General features: G+C 41.6%; 1 protein-coding gene across 1 annotated transcript in view; it reads left to right on the plus strand.

Moving 5' to 3' along the window:
• The first annotated feature begins 6,746 nt into the window (after positions 1–6,746).
• Positions 6,747–20,197, plus strand: part of ETFA (electron transfer flavoprotein subunit alpha) — a 30,954-nt gene continuing 17,503 nt past the window's right edge. The window contains exons 1-8 of the mRNA XM_080396883.1: positions 6,747–6,904; positions 12,487–12,636; positions 14,418–14,499; positions 14,600–14,682; positions 16,191–16,290; positions 17,533–17,643; positions 18,888–18,989; positions 19,784–19,852. Of these exons, the coding sequence (XP_080253009.1) occupies positions 6,866–6,904; positions 12,487–12,636; positions 14,418–14,499; positions 14,600–14,682; positions 16,191–16,290; positions 17,533–17,643; positions 18,888–18,989; positions 19,784–19,852 (736 nt within the window). The 5' untranslated portion in view covers positions 6,747–6,865. The remainder of the gene's footprint in view (positions 6,905–12,486; positions 12,637–14,417; positions 14,500–14,599; positions 14,683–16,190; positions 16,291–17,532; positions 17,644–18,887; positions 18,990–19,783; positions 19,853–20,197) is intronic.

The raw sequence follows: 20,197 nt of genomic DNA on the forward strand, positions 1-20,197 counted from the left end.
TGAGTCAGTATCTGCATGTGTTAACAATAAAACACAAAAATAAAATGTCAGTGATAGGAGAATGCAACACGTCTAAGAATACAGCAGCTTGGCAGGGATGCTCCATGTTGCATCACCCTTTTCTCACTTGAGGGCAGGGTCCTCTCTATTCTCCCAAACCTCCCACCAGCTTAGGAATAAGAAGGTTAGGTTATAGCCGAGCCAGCCAAACTTTTCCAAACTGGCACAAAGCTGTGCTGCAGACACAGCTGTGACAGTACAGAGCAGTGCACTGACATCAGGCAGGTATGCTGGGACTAGACTCAGTTCATGACTGGGCAGGTAGGAACAGCGTGGGCAGTGCAGCACAGGCAGTTTAGCAGAACACCCCCCACCCCTTCCCCCCCCTGCCCCCCCCCCGCCAAAAAAAAAAACAAACACCAACCAAACCCAAAACCCAGGGAAATGGTGAAAGCCCTGAACCTCCTCTAGGTGATGTACAAAACAGCTACAGGTAATGCCAAAAGGCATAAAACCAGCCTGATACCACCATGTTTTACGAACATGTTAATTGTTGGTTCACTTGAGGGGGGGTAAGGAAGCGCATCATAAAATCATAGAATAATTCAGGTCAGGAGGGACTTCTGGAAAACCACCTTCAGGTCGCTTGGAACTGCTTGCTGGAAGCATTTGCTAGTCAAACCCAAATGCAGTCTCTCCTGCTGCACTGATTACTTCTTGCTTTCCTCCACCCAGTATCCAGAGTTTCCGATGACTTTCGGGGCAATTCCGGCTGGGTTTGGTGCGATAGCTGGCAGGGGCTGCCTGGCTGTGGGGCGAGGCCAGCTGACAGCACTTCACGCTCTCTGCAGAGCAACTCTTTGCTTTCTGCTCCCAAATAGAAATACAAGTTCTCTCTAGAAAGGGGAAACGGTAACAATTTTTTTGTTTGCAGCAGATTGCAAAGGCAGTAAGTGCTGATTCTTTCAGAGCCAGCCATGGATTAAGTCCATTATAAAATTAAAACAGATGGAACACAATTTCACTTACATTACAAAAAAGGACAGGAACCATCTGCAATAAGATTTAGCTTTGCAAAGCTATTGTTATCATGTTACCATTAAAACCTTTGATGAAGGGTTTTCTTTTCTTTCATAAACTTGTTCACATGAAACAAATGTTTTATTTATCCATCTTCCTAAGATAATCATATTTTATTTAAAAAGATGACATCTCTCAGAAAAACAGCTCTTGGTTCTAACAGAACATGTAAAAACAATGTTGTAAAACTCCAACATGGTACCATTGGGGGCTTCAGTGGGGAGGATGTAGCAAAAGGAGAATTCCCTGTCCATTTTTCCTTTAAAAAACATTTCCTGGTGTTTGGGCACAATGTCTGATACTGAAAATAGATAATTAATGAGATAATGGGATACTGCATGTCACCTCCTGTCCAATGGGATTATCTGATGGCTAATTATGGACAGATTGTGATTAATGTGATTATGGATTGGATATTAATCTGATTCTGGATTGATCTAGTTATGTTTTAGTCTGCTCCAAATGGTTAATTGGATCTGAGATAATAGAAATGCAGCTTGCAACAGATTTTGCCACATCAGTTGATGAAGTATCTTTTGATCTGGGTGGGTTGCGAACAATAAATTATTTACAGCTGTTGAGAAAATGACTCTTCCTTAGAATGTAGTCATTCATTTTATTTTCGAGAGCCTTTGAAAACAAAATCAATATCCTTTCTAAAAAGAGATGTTGACAAAAGAAAGGCACGTACATAACTCACAAACAAATGTGACGAAATTAAACAGTGGTTAACCCGGTGGCCTAATGTCTGGTGATGCATTTGAATTGCTATGTGGAGCTTTGGGCTCAATTCTTCTGAGACCAGCAGGGGTTGGGAGCATTGCAGGGGAAGAGGGCCCAGCTCTGGGGAAAGTGGTATTGCACAAGAGCTACTGCCAGCCCTGCTATTGATTAAGAATCAGCCATGGTAAAATGGCAAAGGGAGTCCTTGCCATTTCCCCCCCACTGGATAAGAAGGATTCAGAAAGTTCATGGGTGCAGAGGGGACTCATTGGCCCATCTCATTTGGCCTCCTTCGCACCAGACCATGCAATTGGACCCAGTGTTGTTATTTTTGACCCTCACAGCGAGCCTGTTAATTTACAGTTGACCTCAGTCTTGTCTCCCAGAGCTGTATCTGGTCTTGATGTAGCCTGCCCATGCGGAAGAGGCTGCCCCACTCCCTGCAAAGCCATCCCTGCTCGTTAACTGCTTTCACTGAAATGGCAAATTAAGTGTATATTTTAGGTTCAACCCCCAGCCACTGGATCTCATTATGCCATTATCTGTGGGATTAAAGGCAACGGGCAAGTTGTAGCATCTTAGACTTTGTGACAGGGCAAGCAGGAGGTGCATTAGCCTTTGTCAGCAGGTGGCATAAGCTGCAGGTAACTTCGCCAAGGAGGTAGTCCTCTCTCAACAGGCTTTGCAACAAAAATAGCAAGAAACAAGCAGGTCCCAAAACGCTGAAAGCAGAGGCCTATTGCAGCTGCTGCACTTACACTAAAATTTTATTCACTGAGATGAAACTGAAGGAAAGAAAGGAAAAAATAACTTCTCCTGAAGTGCTTGCAGGCATGGAAAGAGCCATTCCCCTGGGGTGATTTCATGTGCTGGCCATCCCTGCCTCTGCAGGAACGGCTTGGGCTGGCACGAGCAGGAATACTGGCATCTGGATTTCTCTCCAGCAGCGTAACAGGCAGAAAAAGCAGCTACCTGTTTAAAAAATAATGCTGGTATAACCTGGCAGAGGATCTTACACGCATCTCCCATTAGCAACAAGGCGAGCTGCGTGCAGGAGGAGGGTGGCTGGTCGCGAAATGCCTGTTGCAGGTGTCTGTGCTGGGAGGGGAGCAGAGCTCTCCCCACTGCATCGCTTCCTTCCTTCCTTCCTTCCGGGGCAGGACAAGGTGCCTTCCAAAGTAACCTGAGCCTTTTCTTCCAGGAGGTTGTGAGAGTCACTTTTTGCCTGTGACCTCAGCAGAAGGGGCTTCTTTAACTCCTCTGGTGATCTTGTTCTCTAGCAATACGCAGCAAATGTGATGTTGCTCACTGACTCACTCATTACTTGATTGGCACATGGAAATGATTAGCAAGTGAGAGGAGTTTATAAGAAAGGGAAAACACCTGCCTGTGGTGGTTTTGTAGGCTCAGTGTCAGTAGAAGGGTTGTCTTAGCTATGGGGTGGCTTTGGGGCATTCTTTCCTCTACCCCTGGCATTGAAAATAAGAGCTCGTGGCATTGTTCCCTTCTAGAAGGCTACTGTGAGACCTCCTGAGAGACTAGCTGCCAATCTGAGACACACAGGTGAGTGACTGTAAGGTGATCGGGGCAAAGTATTGAGCACACCTGTGGTAGTGTTTTGTTATAAAGGATCTCAAAGGTCAGACGTGTTGAGATGTATTTTTGTGCCAGTGAGGATGAGAAGCAGAGAGCAGGGCCCTAGGGAGATGCATCCCCCGTTGTGCAGAGGGTCCTCTACTTGTGGCTGTGGGGAAGGGTAATGTCCTGGGGGGGCTGAACCACTTGGGTCATGTGAGCTGGCAGTGCTTGGGCAAAAAGTATCTCAGCAGCAGAGATCTTTCCTGCTGCCACTTCTGAGGTGGGATTTTGTTTAGTCCCTCCTCGCTGCTGCCTGTCTGGTGTTGGGTGGTGGGTCCGGCCCATCAGCTCAGAGAGCCCCGCTGAGCTGTAAGCAGGTTGCAGTTGCTTTAATGTTATTGGATTTTGACAGATTAGGAGGTGAATCCTTTCGTGTGTTGGGGAAGCTTCCCAAATGCAGCTCTTTGAATTTATCTGAGTCAGCTATCTCCAGAGTGATTGCAGAGGAGTAAGCTAGGGATGACCTGTGACAGAGGGGACCATCGCAGCAGTAATAAAAATAATTCCTGCCCTTCACTAAATCCCTCAGTCATGAGACTGTATTAGCTGGATTCCATATGTTTTAATTAGGAATTATGTATTCTAAAGGAACCAAAATCCGATTCTAGTGGAGACATGATTACATATTTGTGATGGGTCCTCATTTCATCTGGCTTTTGTAGAGATACCAATACAGGTACCTGCTCTTGTCTGCAACCATATTTTAAAAAGTTTGATTAATCTGTGTTATTGATTTCTATTTTTTTTGTCTTCCCCTTCCCAACTGTGAAAAAATGTAATTCCCTTTCCAATGCAGAAATTGGGTCAGCAGATCCTAATGAAATAATCCTGGATAACAATGCACTGTACAAGGATCTACTTCCACTAATTAATGATTATTTTTTCTTTCAAAGTACTATCCTCTGCTTGCAGTGGACAGTGACTCCACCTTCAGCAGCACCTGTTTGTTGCATGTTTTACCACTTTTATTAATTGTCATGCCCTAGGTGGGAAGGTCAAATAGAAAAAAGCTTTTTGCCATGGTTCAGCTAATATGGATCATGCTGATATAATCCCTACCTGATTACAGTTATAAGCTCCTAAAACACTGGCCATAAGTGATAAAGACTTCCTTTGTGCTTCAGGGTGTAATCTGCGTCAAGCCAGTTTCAATAAGGATTACGTGCATCTGAAGTGTTGCTGAGGTTTTGAATAAAACTTATAAACAGAAAACAATAAAAAGCATGTCACATCTCTGGATTGGTGACACTACATCATGAAATCTGACCTGAAGAATGGCAGTATCACTCTGCTCATAAAAATACGATGTATGCTATTAAGCCAGACGCATAGTGAAAGGATGTATTTATTCTAGGCTATGATGCCATTAGGTCAACTTTGATAGTAACTCACTTTTATTTTGGTCTGAGGTATTAAAAATCAAACTGAAATGACAAGGGTGGGTTTGGGGTTTTGTGCTTTTGGATTTTTAGGTGTATGTATGTTCTTTCTTTTTGTTAAATATTTCATCCCCATGAGATGTGCATGTTGGAAGTTCAGTTTTGGAGCTTAAAATGGGATGATGAAATTGTGTGCCATGCTTCTGATGAGTAAAACACCTTGATTAAGAATACATAATGGCCAAATTAAGGATGCCTAGGATGTTATTTTGTATCCCTACTTTGTTTTTGTTGTTACTTTTGTTGGATTACCTAGGATGCAGGTAAGGATTTCTATATTGTATAAAACTCCCATATCTAAAAGAGTCATGCTGCACCATAACCGTTACTCAAACTGGTGGTAAAGAGCTGCTTCAGTTATTCACAGTTTTCTCAGACCTGTCCTGGGGTCCAGTGACTTCAGCAAAATCGTTCTTCCCCTTGTATTCAATAAAACTTCCCCTCCAACCAGGCATTTGCTCAACCCAGGACAAGCACAGGCAGCCCCAAGTACCCGTTCAGTTTTCTTCATTTTTGGGGGGACTGGTGGAGCCAGGGCAGAAGTTAGAGCAGTGCTGGAGCTACTTTAATCTGCATAATCAAGCACAGGCCCGGAAGGGGTTTTGCTACCTCCTTCAGCTCTTCCCTCTGCAGCCCTCCCTTAGGGCTTGGGCAGTTTAGGTAGTGCTCTGGGGCCGGGAAGCTGGAATGTGTGCAACAGCTGCTTTTCCTCTATTATAGAGGCATTTGAGATTTGACACAAAGTAAATTGTCCATTCAGAGGCTTGTGTTGCTGGCCCTGGTTAGCTGTTGCTGTAAAGCAGTAGGACTTTTTGGCATCCGATGCAAAAATCATGCGGCAGAATACATTTTAGATGTGATCCTGTGCCAAGGCTGTGGCAAAGCTGAAAAGCCTTTTTGAACAGTTTGCCTTTTGCTATTTCTATGGGATGCCCCAGAAATGCAGAACAAATCAGTGATATGCTGCAGATCACTGCTTATTCTTGGAAGAGCAGTCCAGTGGCCATAATCGTTCAGGGATTTGTTCTTGTGTTTTCTTTCTCTAAACCACTTCAGCATGTAAGAAACTGCACTCGTGGCTTGCTGTCTGGCGGTTTTGTGGATAGGAAGTCAGTCGGGAGCATCCCCGACCCCTGTGCACTCGGGGCTCCTGGGCTGGCGCACTGGCTACTCCAGCGTGGTGGCCCCTGCCCTCTCCTGCAGGATGCCAGGCTTTCAGAGACCCGCAGCACGTACCTCAGCAGTGAATTTGTCCTGAAGCATTCTGCTGCATGGATTTTCAAATCCCTGTCCTTGCCACCTGGAAAAAAAACCCTGGAGGTATGGGAAAAACCAGCAAGCTCCAGCCTGGCCCCTGGGGCACCCTGGTGCCGTGGAAGGGGCAGGAACAAAATGTCTTGCCTTGGTTCTGAGAAATCGGAAAAATAAGTAATAAATATTCGGAGCAAGGGAGCTGTTCCCCAAAGACGCTGAGGGGCCGCGCACGGGGCGCGGGTGAGGCAGCTGTAAGCGTGCCCGCTGCTGTCACCCCGCTGGGCTTTGAAGCTGCCGGGACCGCGGGAGGGCTGCGGCGCTGGGGAAGCGCGGCGGTTCCCGGTCTCTCCGTGCGCTCCGTCCGCAGCCGCCGATAGGGGCCTTCCCCCTCTCCTCCTTCGCAAGGCGCGTTCCGCTGCAACGGGACGGGGTCGGGCCCGGAGCGTGGGCGGCCGCCGCTCCCCGCCGCCATCGGCCCGCGGGAGCCGCGCCGGGGCCGGGCGGGAAGGCGCACGTGCCGCCCGCCTCCCCTGGCGGCCGCGCCCCGGCCCCGCCCCGCCTCCTGCCGCTGCCCGCGGCCCTCTGCGGCCCCGGCCGCTCCGCTGCTGCCTGCCAGCGGCTGGCGCGCGGGGCAGCCCCGCCGCTGCCCATTGGCCCGCCGCTCCGGCCAATGAGGCGGCGGGCTGGGGCGCGGCTCTCGCGAGAGCGGCGCGGGCCGGGGCGGCGGAGCCATGTTGCGGGCGGTCGCGGCGCAGCGCCTGCGGCGGGCGGTGAGTGCGGGCGGGGGCAGGCGGCGGGCTGGGCGGGAAGCGCGCGGGCCGAGGGGCTGCGGCCGGCTGAGGGGCCGGCCGCCCCCCGCCGCCTGCGGCCGCCCCCCCCCCCCTCGCCGCCCGGGCCGCCGCCCGCCGGGGCGGGGTGGTGCGGGGCGGGGCCGAGGCGAGCCCGGCCGACGGGGCGTGCGGGACGCGAGCTCACCCGCCGCCCTCTGCGCGGCCCCGCACCGCGCCTGTTCAGAAGCAAAGTTCGCGCGTGGGTGCGAGCAAGCCGCGGCAGCGGAGCGGCGGGGGGCTGTCCTGTGGCGGAGGCCGGGGGAGCCGCCGGGCAGGCCGGCCGTCTCCGCCCCCCGCGCCGGGCAGGTGTCGCCCTCGCAGTGGCGCGGGGCCCTCGTTACCGCCAGCTCCGCGCACCGTCAGGAAGGCGCTGGCGGCTCCGGGCGCGGCCTTCTGCGGCTTTGAGAGGGCCCGGCGTGTTTCCCAGTCACCCGAGCGCAGCTGCGTAGAAGTGCGGTCCTGTAACTACCGCGGTCTGCGGACGACGCTGACGTGAACACTTGTTGCTTTTCCATATTGACCTTCATATTGCTCAGCGCGGGGGAGTGCAGGGCTTTTGGAGGCCGTTTGCTGCTTGGCATGTCATGCTGGCCGTGTTACCAAATTTAACGACTAGGTGAACTCAAGGTTAGTTTGGGTAGATGATTCATGAAATGCCCTTGAATACCTGTTTGATCTTGTAGCATGCACTAGGAGACACTTAGTCCACTAGAACTGGGTGAAAAGAGCCCTTCTAAACCAGCTTTAAATCTCACAAGTTTCTTTTTGGGCTCTCCAAGCAAGGCTCATACAGGTATTACAGCCCTAAAATAGGAATTATGGATATACTAATCTGTTTCAGGTACTAAGAATGGCTTCCAAGAAAAGCTAAGGCAGACCAGAGCATACGTGATGTAGTTAATCTAGAAATTTTAACTGTTGTAATTATGGATGCATTTCAGTTATTGTTAGGCTGTAGGCATTGCAGAGCAAAGGTCTTTATGATCTCTGGACCTCATAGGACATACAGTACTGCTATGTAAATAATACTTTGCTCTCGTGATCACTGCACAGTTCAGTTTCACATTCTGGAAACACGAGGTCAGCTCCTTGTTTTTCAGCTATCTGCATCTAAACTCATAAGTTCATAAAATAAAGCAAATAAAACATTGTGCATGTCTTCGCTGTGTAGGTAGCAATGTTGTCTGCCAGAGACGCAAAGCACGGTCCAGCACAGCTAACGCTTGTGCAGTTCAAGATTGAATAGTTTAGAGAAGAACAGGATGTGAGAGACAGGGAAGATTGGTGTTGCATAACTTAAAGATGAGAGGACTGAGGAGGAATACAAGACTGCAAATATACAAACAGTCGGTGCAGAGGATGGAAATGGAATAAGCCATCTAGTGAGTTCACTTCCAATAGTGTGTTGTCTGTATTTCAGAAAGCTCCGTTGCTTTGATTTTTTTATTAATGGTTTGCATGGGACATATTTGGAAGAGTTTATTCTGCATTACATCTTTCTGTTGCTGCTTCAATTCCCTTGTAATTTTAAGTCTTTATTGTGATTCCTAAATAAACCCTTTTAAAAAGTCTTCATTTATTCTGCTGTTCTTCACCACAGTTCCAGCTCCCTTTTCAGTTCAGGGAACTCCAGTGTTGTTTTTCTGGTTAGCATTTCCTGGAGTTAAATAGTTTCTCAGACCTCTTCTGTAGCCAGACCTGTACCGAGGTTCTATGAGAGGGTCTCTATGAGATACATAATTGCTGTTAAGCAGTTTAAAAATTTTAATTTCTGGCCGGTTTGCTTCTGCAATGAAGAAAATCAGCTGTTGAGATGACTTCATGGGTCCAGTTAGGTGCTTTTGTGTTGTAATTTTCTATTTCGGTTTCAGTTTCTCTGCAGAGGTTGGGAGACAAACAAGTTTCCTGGGTGAAGTTTCTAGCAGCCTATTTAATATTCATGCATATGTGGAGTGTGAGGCCATACAGAACACACCTGCTGGAGCTCTTGCTGGAAAGACTTCTGGGCTGTCCCATCTTTTGTTCCTGTGTCTGCCGTGTGTGTTACCTGCAGAGCTGATTTCGTAATTCCTGCATTACAACAAGTGTCCTTGGAGCAGGCCGCAGGCCTGGTTTACTATTGACTGTAAAGGCCACTGATCCCTGCCTGCGTACCAGCTCACCAAGCAGCAAGCAAAGATTCACAGCGGTTTTGTCTGTGTTTTTTCCAGCTGTATGTTTTGTAACTTATAAGCAGCAAATCCGTATTTTAGGAAGCGCTGGGCCTGCTTGTGTGCTGTTCAGGTGACCTGTCTATGTGCTGGAAGACCCAATGTGTGTACAATTTGCATTGGTGTTGCTGTGAAGAGCAGGTCACCTGTGCAAATTTAGCGAGTACTTTGCGTAGATGGGGTGTTGTCCTCATGTAGGCTTATTTGTGCACATATACTGGGCATGTCCAGATTTCTAACGTTTTGCCAAAAACAGTAGCAGTGGGTAGTCTTGGTTATTTTGTCTGAAGTCTAGAAATTCTGGTATTATGCTTAAACTTCACATTCTGCTTGTAAAACGTTGCTGGGTTTCTCAGGTAGGGAGCAAAGAGGCACTTTGGGGAAACTCGAGATGATGGATTCAGTGAATCCTTTGGTGCTTTGCAAGTGGCTTGATGTATATGGCACATCTAGGCTAATCTTACCACCTTTCAGGCATCTGGAAGTCAGAGTCTAGGTTTGCTCTACAGTGAATGCTGAGGTGGTGGTGAGTTAGAAATTTCAAATGGTTTTCCTTCATAAATGTTTATTTTAGTATAAATTGAATTACTGTTGTCATCAGAGAGGAAATGAAGAGGTTTCTACTGTAAGGGGAACATGGGTGCGTAGCTTCAATTTATGTCTAAACTTTGGTGAAATAAATTTCCAGTTCTACTGGTTGCTGGCAGATGTGTTTGTAATTTACTGGCATGCTTAGAATGCTTAGAGAAGCCACTCGATTGCCCAGGTTTGTAGGATGTTTAACTGTAATTGATTTCTTTGGATAGCTTGATTTTTCCAGAGCTTTCCAGGAACCTTCTGTGGCACAAGTGCTGAGAGCCGGTTCCTCTTGAATTGTTCTTTTCAATAAATTGGTTGTTCTGTGTGTCTTATCTCTTGTGCTTTTTATCCTTGCTGTTAGCTGGTTACATTATATTCAACTTCCCTATTTTATCTAGGCTTCAGAGTAGGCATCCTGCCCGAGTACAGGTGGAGAAATTAGGTCAGTGAAATAATGAGCTCTTCTCGCCCATGCGCAGCTGGACAAGTTAGTGCATCAAAATTACCTGTCCTTTTCATTGGCTTACTGCAGATTCTCAGTTTTCACATGTGACTGGATGAATTACCCTCTGCTTTTACTGCAGAATCCCTATTACAACAAACAAAATCAGTTTGTTTTGGTTTTGTTTACTTAAAAAAAAATTTACATGTGTTGGTATATTAAAAAATTCAGACTCACATAGGAATCTTATTTGTCATCCAGTATTTTTACACAAGATCTAGAATGTGACTTTTATTTTAAATCTGGTCTTGTCTTTTTGTTCAGAAATGTGATGCATGTAGGTATAAAGTGACCCTCTGGTGTGTGGTTCCCACAAATACAAAATGTGGGATTGTCAGTTTAGAAATAATACCTAGTTATAGTGCTGTAATATCCAGTCTGCTCAGGCAACATCCGTTGCTCTTACTCTTTTTTGGCTAAAAAAAAAATATTTCTCAGTTTATTCTAGAATCGTTTGACAGAATGATGTAGAGCTCCCATGGTGGTGCAGTACTTAATTTAGGGAAAAGATCGTAATATGGTCAGAATTAAGTGTGTTTAAAATGCATGCAGCTCCCTGCAGAAATTAAAAAACTTCAGAATCTTTCAGGAGCGTGGTCCACTTTACCCTGTGACATGACTAGAAATCCTAGGAAAAGTGGGCTTTTTGCCACAAAACCATGGATTTATTTTTCAAACGGTGACTGAAATCTTGTAACTTTTATTGCAAACGATGTATGAAACAATAAAAAATATGGTGTCTGATCTGTATTGAAAATAATTATTTTATTAATTATTATTTTTATTATTATATATAATTAATAGTTACAATAATTATTAACGAAAAATTGTTACTGGCAATTGGCTTCAAATGATCCTAGAATCTTTCATCATAACAAATAACAAAGTGTAAATGATGAAGTGCAGAGCACTTTTACAAGAATCCTTACTGTTTTAATCAAAATGACAAATTACAATACTGATTCTGCAAAAAGTTATCATCGTATTTTTATTTTTACACTGTGATTAGCTTCAGGGACGTGCTCAGGATTTGCTTTCTCTGTGTGAAGTTTTTAGCGTGTTGGTAGGCTTTGTGTGACTGAAGTCCATGTCCAAATTCTATTTGGACTCTCAGATTTTCTGAAGCTCTTTTTACTAGTTTAAGTGGTGGGTAAGTACCTATTTGGCATGAGGGGATACGGGGTCAGAATACATGTCTAAAAAAGGTAGTATCTGGCTGTGCAGTCTTAAGTGTTGTGTTAGTATTTGTGCCTTGGTCATATTAATGAATGTATTTTGTTTTCCGTGTGTTCCATGTTACATTGATCATAACTTGATCTTGATAGCTTGGTGTAGGCTTTGTGTAGGATAAACAAAGACTTGAAGGATGATACTCCCATTCCCACCCCAAATGTTTTCCTTACCCTAGTATTAATCTTGGAGGAATAATGCTTTTTCCAGGTTCACCTGAAAATTAGAGAAGAAAGTCTTAGAGCTCAGAATATTTTGGTTTGGTTTTGTGGCAGTTCTTTGTCGTTTTTCTCTTCACCCCCGCCCCACGTTTCATTTTTGCTTTAAAGTCTGTGTGTGGATTCTTTATTGGTCAGAATTATTTATTTAAGGAACACTGAATTGTGGTGGTAGACAAACTGATCAAGTGTCAAATGTTTTAAGGGGAAAATAGAAAAAAATGAACCTGTTGTTATCAACAGTTCTGTTAGTGTTTTCAGACTCTGAGCCTTTTTGCTACTTAAGTGTCATCCTGCCACTGCATACAATTTTGCCTTTATACGTAACTAATGAAAAAAGTGTGCTGTAGGTAGATTTTGGCTAAAACCTATAGTAAAAACCAAAAAAACCAATGACCACAAAAACCCCAAGTAAGTATTTATTTGCTACCCTCAATTTTTCTTGTGTCTTAGTGTTGCTGGTTTAATCTTTAAGGTACTTAATGAAATTGATCAACTGAGCTTGAATGTAATGTATTAAAATATTTTTCTTAATATTGTTCAGTATTTTCCTGTGGAAGTTTTAGGTTAAACACAGCATGTTAGAGATATGCTGAAGTCAAGCAAGTTTATACCTTTTCTTAACACCTACTTAATAAAAATTATCTAGATTTAGCCTGTTTTGTTTGACAGCAGTGTTTTACAGTTTGTATAATTGATAACTCTCTGCTCTTAGGAACAGTTTTGTGCTTAAATGATAAGTATCAAACTCCTCTCTCCTTCTCTCTATTTCTTTCTTTAAAGGGATTGCTGCTCCAGAGGTTTCAGAGTACATTAGTCATAGCAGAACACAACAATGAGACTCTTACACCCATTACACTAAATACTGTCACAGCGGCAAAAAGCCTTGGAGGTGAAGTTTCTTGTTTAGTAGCTGGTACCAGCTGCGACAAGGTAGGAAATGCTATTTTCATATGAATGAAATAATGAATGCGGTGAAACACTTGGTAGCATCTTGGTCCGCCTGAAAAATAATCTGTAGTGAAGAGAACTATGCCAGGAATCGCTAATCTGCCAGAAATGTCCTGCGTTTGAACTGCTTCTCTTCTGAAGTGAAAATAGATTTCATTTCACAAGGGAGAATATCAGTATCATCTGTTACAAGCTTAAGTGAGCAAATTTTTATAGGACCAATTAACTTCTAAAATAATATTTCCCTGTAAAGTTTCAAAGACAAACATAGCAGTGCTAAGAACTTCGAAAAAAAACTTGCACTTTTTCAGATGGCAACCAGCAGAAGTGAAACAGGACAGTGACAAATAGGGCTTCTGAGCATCTTGGGTTTACTAGCCAACTAGTAGCGTAGTAAGAGTGTTTGCAACCTACAATTCTGAAATCAGTGCTGCTTGACTTTGTCATATAGGTCACGTCTTAAAAAAGTTTCTTGTAAGTTAACTGTTGTATTGTTAGTCTAAATTTTATGTGCAAAGTCTAGAGACAATATAGTTACTACATTAGTGATACTTTGATTCCAGCATGATGTACTCATTTGAACAGTAAATGTAGAAATAATTATGCCTCATATTTCTCATAGTAGGCTCTTGTTCATGGATTGTTATTCTGAAAGCAGTCTGTAGTATCTTATGCAGGAGGCATACTTAGGGCAGCTAATTCACAAATAGGTGGAGAAACCTCAGTGGCTATTCTAAAGTGAGACCCAGGTGTTCTGAGGTGGAGACCCAGAGGCAAATACTTATCTAGATCAAGAAAATAGAAAAAATACTTAATTTTGCCTGATATGTTAGCCTTTGATCTTTCCTTATTCTTTGGCACTCACATAGTAGAAGAATGGATCGGAAATTTTTTTTTGTGTCTATTTGGCAACATATGTCATGGTGGGAAAAAGTACTTCACAAAAAATGAAGGTTTGCAGTTTTTTAAAAGTTTCTTTGTAAGAATCTGAATTGGTAGGACAAGAGAGCCATTTACTCAAGCAGATACTCTGTAGCAGCTATTATGGAATTGTTATTTATTTCCTTTTGTTAATTTTTGAGGGTAAACTGATACTCAGCAAACTCAGTAAAACTGCGCTAGTCCTGGGACAATGCATGTGGTCTCCAGACACTGCTGTCAGTCCTCTCTGATCTGCAACAACCCTTTTATCATTGAAACGTCAGTTCTGCAAATTTAAAAGAAAAAATGCATAAATACAGAATTGACAATATACATCACATCAGTAGGCAGAGAGTCAGCTGCAAGCAAAAGATGGCTCCTAAAATTTGAACAAAGATCACACCATCACCATACTTCTGTATTTGCATTGTATGTGTGATAGATATCAACTGATTTAAAAAGAAAGTAGGATTGGTTTCTTGATGATTTTATCAGAATACTGAGCAGTAATCCTCAAGTGTGATTGTTATCGGCTGTTGTAATAAATCATGAGATCATTGTGTAATCCTGCATACAGGAGGCAAGCTTTCCTGTGTTTGATTTGCTTTGCAGTTTTCTTATCCACAGAATTAATTTTCATTATCCCATAAGGCACTATGCTATGAGTCAGAACATACGCATTTTGTTCCATCAGGTTTGTTCTGCTTTCGAAATTCACATACTTTTGTGTTCCAGCTTGAACTGATCTATAGGCTGTGAGCTCTTTGCAGCAGGGACTCTCTCATGTTACTTGGTTGTGGTGCCTGTTATAATACAAACTAATAATTCATTTGTAATCATAGGTAGCACAAGAACTCAGCAAAGTGCAGGGTGTTGCAAAAGTTCTAGTGGCTCAGCATGATGTGTACAAGGGATTTCTAGCAGGTGAGAGTTGTTCTTATCTATTGACAAAAATAATGGTTTTTATATTTGTGATTGAGAATAAGATAGTTGTAAATTTTGAGCAATATATTTTTATCCTCAGAGGAGCTGACTCCCTTGATTTTGGAAACTCATAAAAAATTTAATTACACCCACATTTGTGCTGGAGCATCTGCCTTTGGGAAGGTAAGTAGATCAAAGTGCATAAAAAAAGAAAATGTCTTGTAGAAAAGAGACACGTGTCTGAGAGTATGAGTCAAAGACCTGAGAGAGGTCAGCTGTGGACAGTTTCAAATTTTCAAAAAATGTTACAGTAGTTCACTTAAGAAGTCATTAGTTAGAAACACTGATTCATGTCTGAGTTTTATTATGGGCTGACTTGGACAAAGGAACAGTATGGTAGAAATATAATATTTAGTGGTAACCAGCTAGTTCTGTGTATACAAGGCAAAATGTGCAATAACACAAAATAGATTAAGTGATCTGAAAGCATTATGAAAATTGTAAGGAGAAGTACAGTAAATTGAGATGAAAAATGTATGATAGGCGGATTGAAATGAAAGTGCGCAGACATTGGAAGCATGTGTCTTTGGAGAAGGGGAATTGCTTCTTTGGTGTAGGTCATGTACATTGAAGTGTCTGTAAATATATATGAATAACACAGATCCAAGTCAGCCTAGCCAGGATGTTTTTAAATGAAAATACAGTTTTTCAAAACTTATTTTTTAAGCAGTGTGTTTTTAAGTACACAGGGAGCCTCAGTACTAACAATCTGGTCAGTGTTGCGGTGCAGCTAAATTAGAGGAAAAAGGATACTTCAGAAATCTTGCCGATGTAGGATGAATAATGACATCAGCCTTCCATCTGACTACTTTCACTTCCAATCGATATCAATCAGTATACTTGTTATTTTGTTAAGAGAAATCTTTACATACCTTAAGACTTAGCGTTTTTTAATTTTATCTTTTATTTTTGATCTGCAGTATCTTAGTAAAGGTTAATAGCTTTTGCTTGGAAGCTTGTGCTTCCATTTTTGAGTGCTTGATGTGAGTAAAGATTTCAGAAGTGGGCCCTTTGTGTTGTACCAAATTGGGGTGGGTGGCGGGTAAGCAAAGCTCTTGCTATCATTAATTTCTTAATGATTGATGTTGCTTTTTATCCTCCTTCCCATTTGTAAAGGTGCTAAGTAATTTCCAAGTGTCAATTTCAGAGCAAGAGAATATTTGAATACTGATTTTTAAAATAAATTTTTTTTGGCTTTTGGGGGGTGAGTGTGACTTTTGGGTTTTTTTCCTATTGTCTCTGGTAACTAGCTTACAAAAATGCTTTTTTTTTTTTTTTTCCCCTTGAAGTGCTAAGAACTCAGCAATCCGTAATTGTCAATTTTCAGAGTAAATTGCATCTATATTTATTTTTAAAGTATTGAAGCAAATAAGCCTCCTAATTTAAGATATTAAATTAAGGGTTTACTTATGGTAAGTCACATAAAATGTCTAATGTTATTACAATAATGGGATTTTATTTGGCTGCTAAAGCTAAATGAGTAGCCCTACAAAAATCTTACAGTTGTATGTGCCTTCTTACTTACAGACAGCATTATATGAAGTAAAAATCAGGACAGCAGGCATTTTTTTATTGACCATGTGAATTTTACTTAGCATTTACTTTGCTAACTTTTAATCTTTGACTTCTAGAATCTTATTCCCAGAGTGGCTGGCAAACTTGATGTTGCCCCTGTTTCTGACATTATTGAAATTCAGTCACCAGACACTTTTGTGAGAACTATCTATGCAGGTGGGTAATCACAGAAGGTAAGTGGTATTTGTGCAATAATGGACCCAACATTGATAACTCTTCTACATAACCCTGTTGCTACAACCTTGGAATATGACAGGAATTCTCACTTTATAATATGAATTGCTGTGGTTCATAAAAATGAAACCTGGTAATGGACATGATGCTTCATGTGAGAAAAGCAAGTGATCCTAACAGCTTTCAAGTGAGAAAGCGAGTAATCCTAACAGCTTTGGTACTGTCAGTTAGAAACCAGGCCTGATGCTTTAATTAGTAGTGTTTGGTAATGTCCTTTATACATACAGCATTTCTTTGGTAATTTACTTCTGATCAGATTTTGTAAAATGTAAGACATTAATTGTCCAACTTTATTTAATATGACTAGCATTAATTCTGATTTAAGATACCACAGGGTTATTTTTCCTAATTATGAAGACATTGAACTAATTATTTACAATATTTCATGAACTTAATTTGCAATTCTTTTTTCAGTCTTTTTTCTCTAATGCTTGTCTGACGCTGTGTTTTAATTTAGGTATGAGCTTACTAGCTTGTGTTTCTTAATTTTACTGTACAAGATTGTACCAATGTGGTATTACATTTTGAGTTGCATTACCAGAATGTGGTTTTGTGTTGCACTTTTAAGTTGCTTCCCAGGAATTCAGTTTCAAGATGACTTTGTTTATGAATAGCTGGTGTTGCAGCTTTTTTCTTTTTTAGTGTTCCCTGCAGCCTCCAGTGTGAAGTAAATACTTTGTAGTATATATTGTTGAGAGAAACACAATCCCACAGGTACTTGGGGTAGGCCTCGTTGTCTTCTGTTCTGATGAATTCATACAACAGGATAAAACATCTACTTTGAATTATACACACTCTTCATGTTTAAAAATGACACTTTCAACGTTGGGTTGTGGCCCCCTGCTTCTGAAATTTAAAAGCTCATTCGTAAGAGATTATTTGAATGCTCTATATCCTTCAAATATAGAAGATTTGTTATCATACTTGGAAACATGAAGCTAAAAAGTTAAATTACACTATTTGTAATCTATGTTTATTAAGTGCCAAGGTTTCATGTTTTTTAGTCATCTAAAACTGCAATTTTGGGAAGTAACTTTCTGAATGTTGTCTGTTCTAGTAGAACTGCTAATGTGTTTCTGACACTAACTTTATTTGCTTTTTAAAAAGCGTAGTATGTCTGATTATCTTCTTCACAAGTATAGTGTGGGCTTTTTGTTTGTTTAGGAAATATTCTTTGCACCGTGCAGTGTGATGAAGCAGTTAAAGTATTTACTGTACGGGGAACTTCTTTTGAGGCTGCACCAACAAGTGGAGGTAGTGCCAGTTTAGAAAAGCGTGAGTATTTGTTTTGGTTGTTTGTTGTTTCATGTAATAGAGTTGGTTTTGCTCACTGCATGGTGATGTTTTGCAGAAGTATGTATCAAAACAAACTGATTGCTATAACTGTGTACCTTTATGCTTTTAATACAGATACTTGCACTTTTTAGTGGTGTCTAGTAAGGGAAGATACGGTTTATCTGCTCACTTGCTACTTCTTCTTTGACCAGAAACTGGGATTATTTGTACTGAAATCTGTGCCTCTTTCACTTGCTGCTTAATCCTCGAGAATCTTGAAACTTTTCCTTTTTTAACTTACAGCTGCTTGAGTGGCCAGATTGGTGTTCAAAGCAAGATTGAGCAAAAATAAAACTGACTGGCTATGCACAGTTTTGGTTTATAATTGGTCATATTTCATTTGAGATAGGTTATTACAGTGTCTAGCTAAATTAGTAGCAGTTTAAATTGATTCGAGAACACCCATTTGTTGTTTCAGATTGGTTTTAACTAAATTGGTTTAATTTATTATTTCAATGAAGCCAGTGTAGCTTTGATAGTAAGAGAAATCCAGTTACAGAATCACAAAATAGTTGAAGTTGGATGGTACCTCTTGAGATTTAGTCCAACCCCCCTGGAGCAGTAGATTGCTCAGGACTATGTCCAGTCAGGTTTGGTGTGTCTCCACAGATGCAGACTTCTAAACCACTCTGGGAAACCTGCTCCAGTGTTTGATCACCTCTACTGCTTTTTGCTGTGGGCCTTTTCATGACTGTGCTGTAAATGCAGCAGAGGCGATCGATCATTAGTAACCTGCTGCACGAGTGTGTTCATCCCAGTCCTTGTGCTTTTTCTCTGTGGCTTAGTACCTGCCCCTGAACCATCCTGTATTTCTTAATATCTGGATGTTAGGAAACGAATGCTGCTTGGTACTTGAGTAGTGTATTGCACTGTCATTGCACTGCTTAATTGGCTTGTTTGCCTGTCTTAAGAACCACACTTACTGTGCTGGGTTGGTATCAATGTATTACTTACACAACAGACCTTCATTTTAGTGCAGTTTGTACTTTAGGTTACTTAAACACAACTAATGACAGAGGCTTATAAGTCAGAGCCACAGAGCTATTACTTACAGTAGTTAAAAGCTTGTGGTAGAATTGGTTACAGAACTGAGCTTTTGCATTAAGTTTAAGCTGAAATTTACGAGGTTGAAAATACAGGCTTTATCCTTTGTCTTGTGGATGTTTTTCTTCTGGGCAATGCAGTAACCCCTCCGCCGCCCGTTGGTTTGTCTGAATGGATTGAGCAGAAGTTGACAAAAAGCGATCGACCAGAGCTTACTAGTGCAAAAGTGGTCGTATCAGGTGGTAAGTAGATAATACTAAAACTGTGTAATGTTGCATTGAAGTAATGGTACATCTTGATTAAATAATATCTATAGCAGAACCCTATAATGTGATACATTAAAAAAAATACTATGATGTAATTCTGAAATAGGGCATAGGGGCCAGTGGGAATGCACCTAACATGTTTGTTTTGTGAAGAAGCAAAACATGAGTTTAACATATGCTAGTAGGCTTTTTAACAGCATTGTCATATTTGTGAGTCCCTGTAAAATTAGAGCAAAATGAAGTGGTTTTAGATCCAAATCTATCATCATTGCTAAGCATTACAGGCAGTCCAAAAATTAGTAAGTAATGGCTTTAATAATATCAAAAATCATTGTTTGTATTCTGCTCTTCAGGTATGAAGTGATGGGCTGTAATTTTTACTGTAAGCCTGTGGCTAAAAAATTATTCCTTAGCTATCCCAATACAGAGTTTTGTACCTAAAGCCAGCAGAGGGAGCACAAATTGGTAAAAAAAAAAATCCCATTTCCCCGATTTCAGAGAATGATCTTGATGGTGCTGTGTGCAGGAAGTAAACTAGGCAGTGGTGTTGGTTTATATGCATGAAACAATATTAATTGCAAAGACAAAAGCTAAATTTCCAAAAGTTAAATACTTTTATTTAAATATTTAGTAACAGATCCAAAAATACTCCATGCAAGCATATATTTGTGTCTTTGCAAGCACAAATACTCATACAGAAAATATGTAGGCAATAAAAAAAATCTTAAAGGAAATTATGTTCTTTATCTTTTTTGTTCTTAACTTTTAAGGGAGAGGCTTGAAGAGCGGTGAAAATTTTAAATTGTTGTATGATCTTGCGGATCAATTACATGCTGCAGGTAAACTTGTTTTGCTCCATGTTGGTTGTTTTTTTTTTTAACCCTGGTTATTATATTTCAAAGGTCACATTAAAAACAATGTTCATCTTAAGGCTTTTATTTTCATGTCTCAGTCAAATTCTTAACATCCTTTTACTGTACTTGTAGATAAAGTTTTGTCTTGTCCTTGTGGTCTTTTGTGTATTTAAGTGCCTGTCTATGGAGCAAAATACTAAACTCTAATATTTCCTGTCCTCAAATCTCCAGAACACAAGCTCACAAACGAAAAGTGGAGTTGTATAAATTAAAAATTGGTCCTAGCTTACTCTGAAGAACTGATATTTTCTTCATACATCATTATATACT

The sequence above is a fragment of the Falco punctatus genome (assembly GCF_963210335.1).
Source record: "Falco punctatus genome assembly, chromosome: 7".
NCBI lineage: Eukaryota > Metazoa > Chordata > Aves > Falconiformes > Falconidae > Falco > Falco punctatus.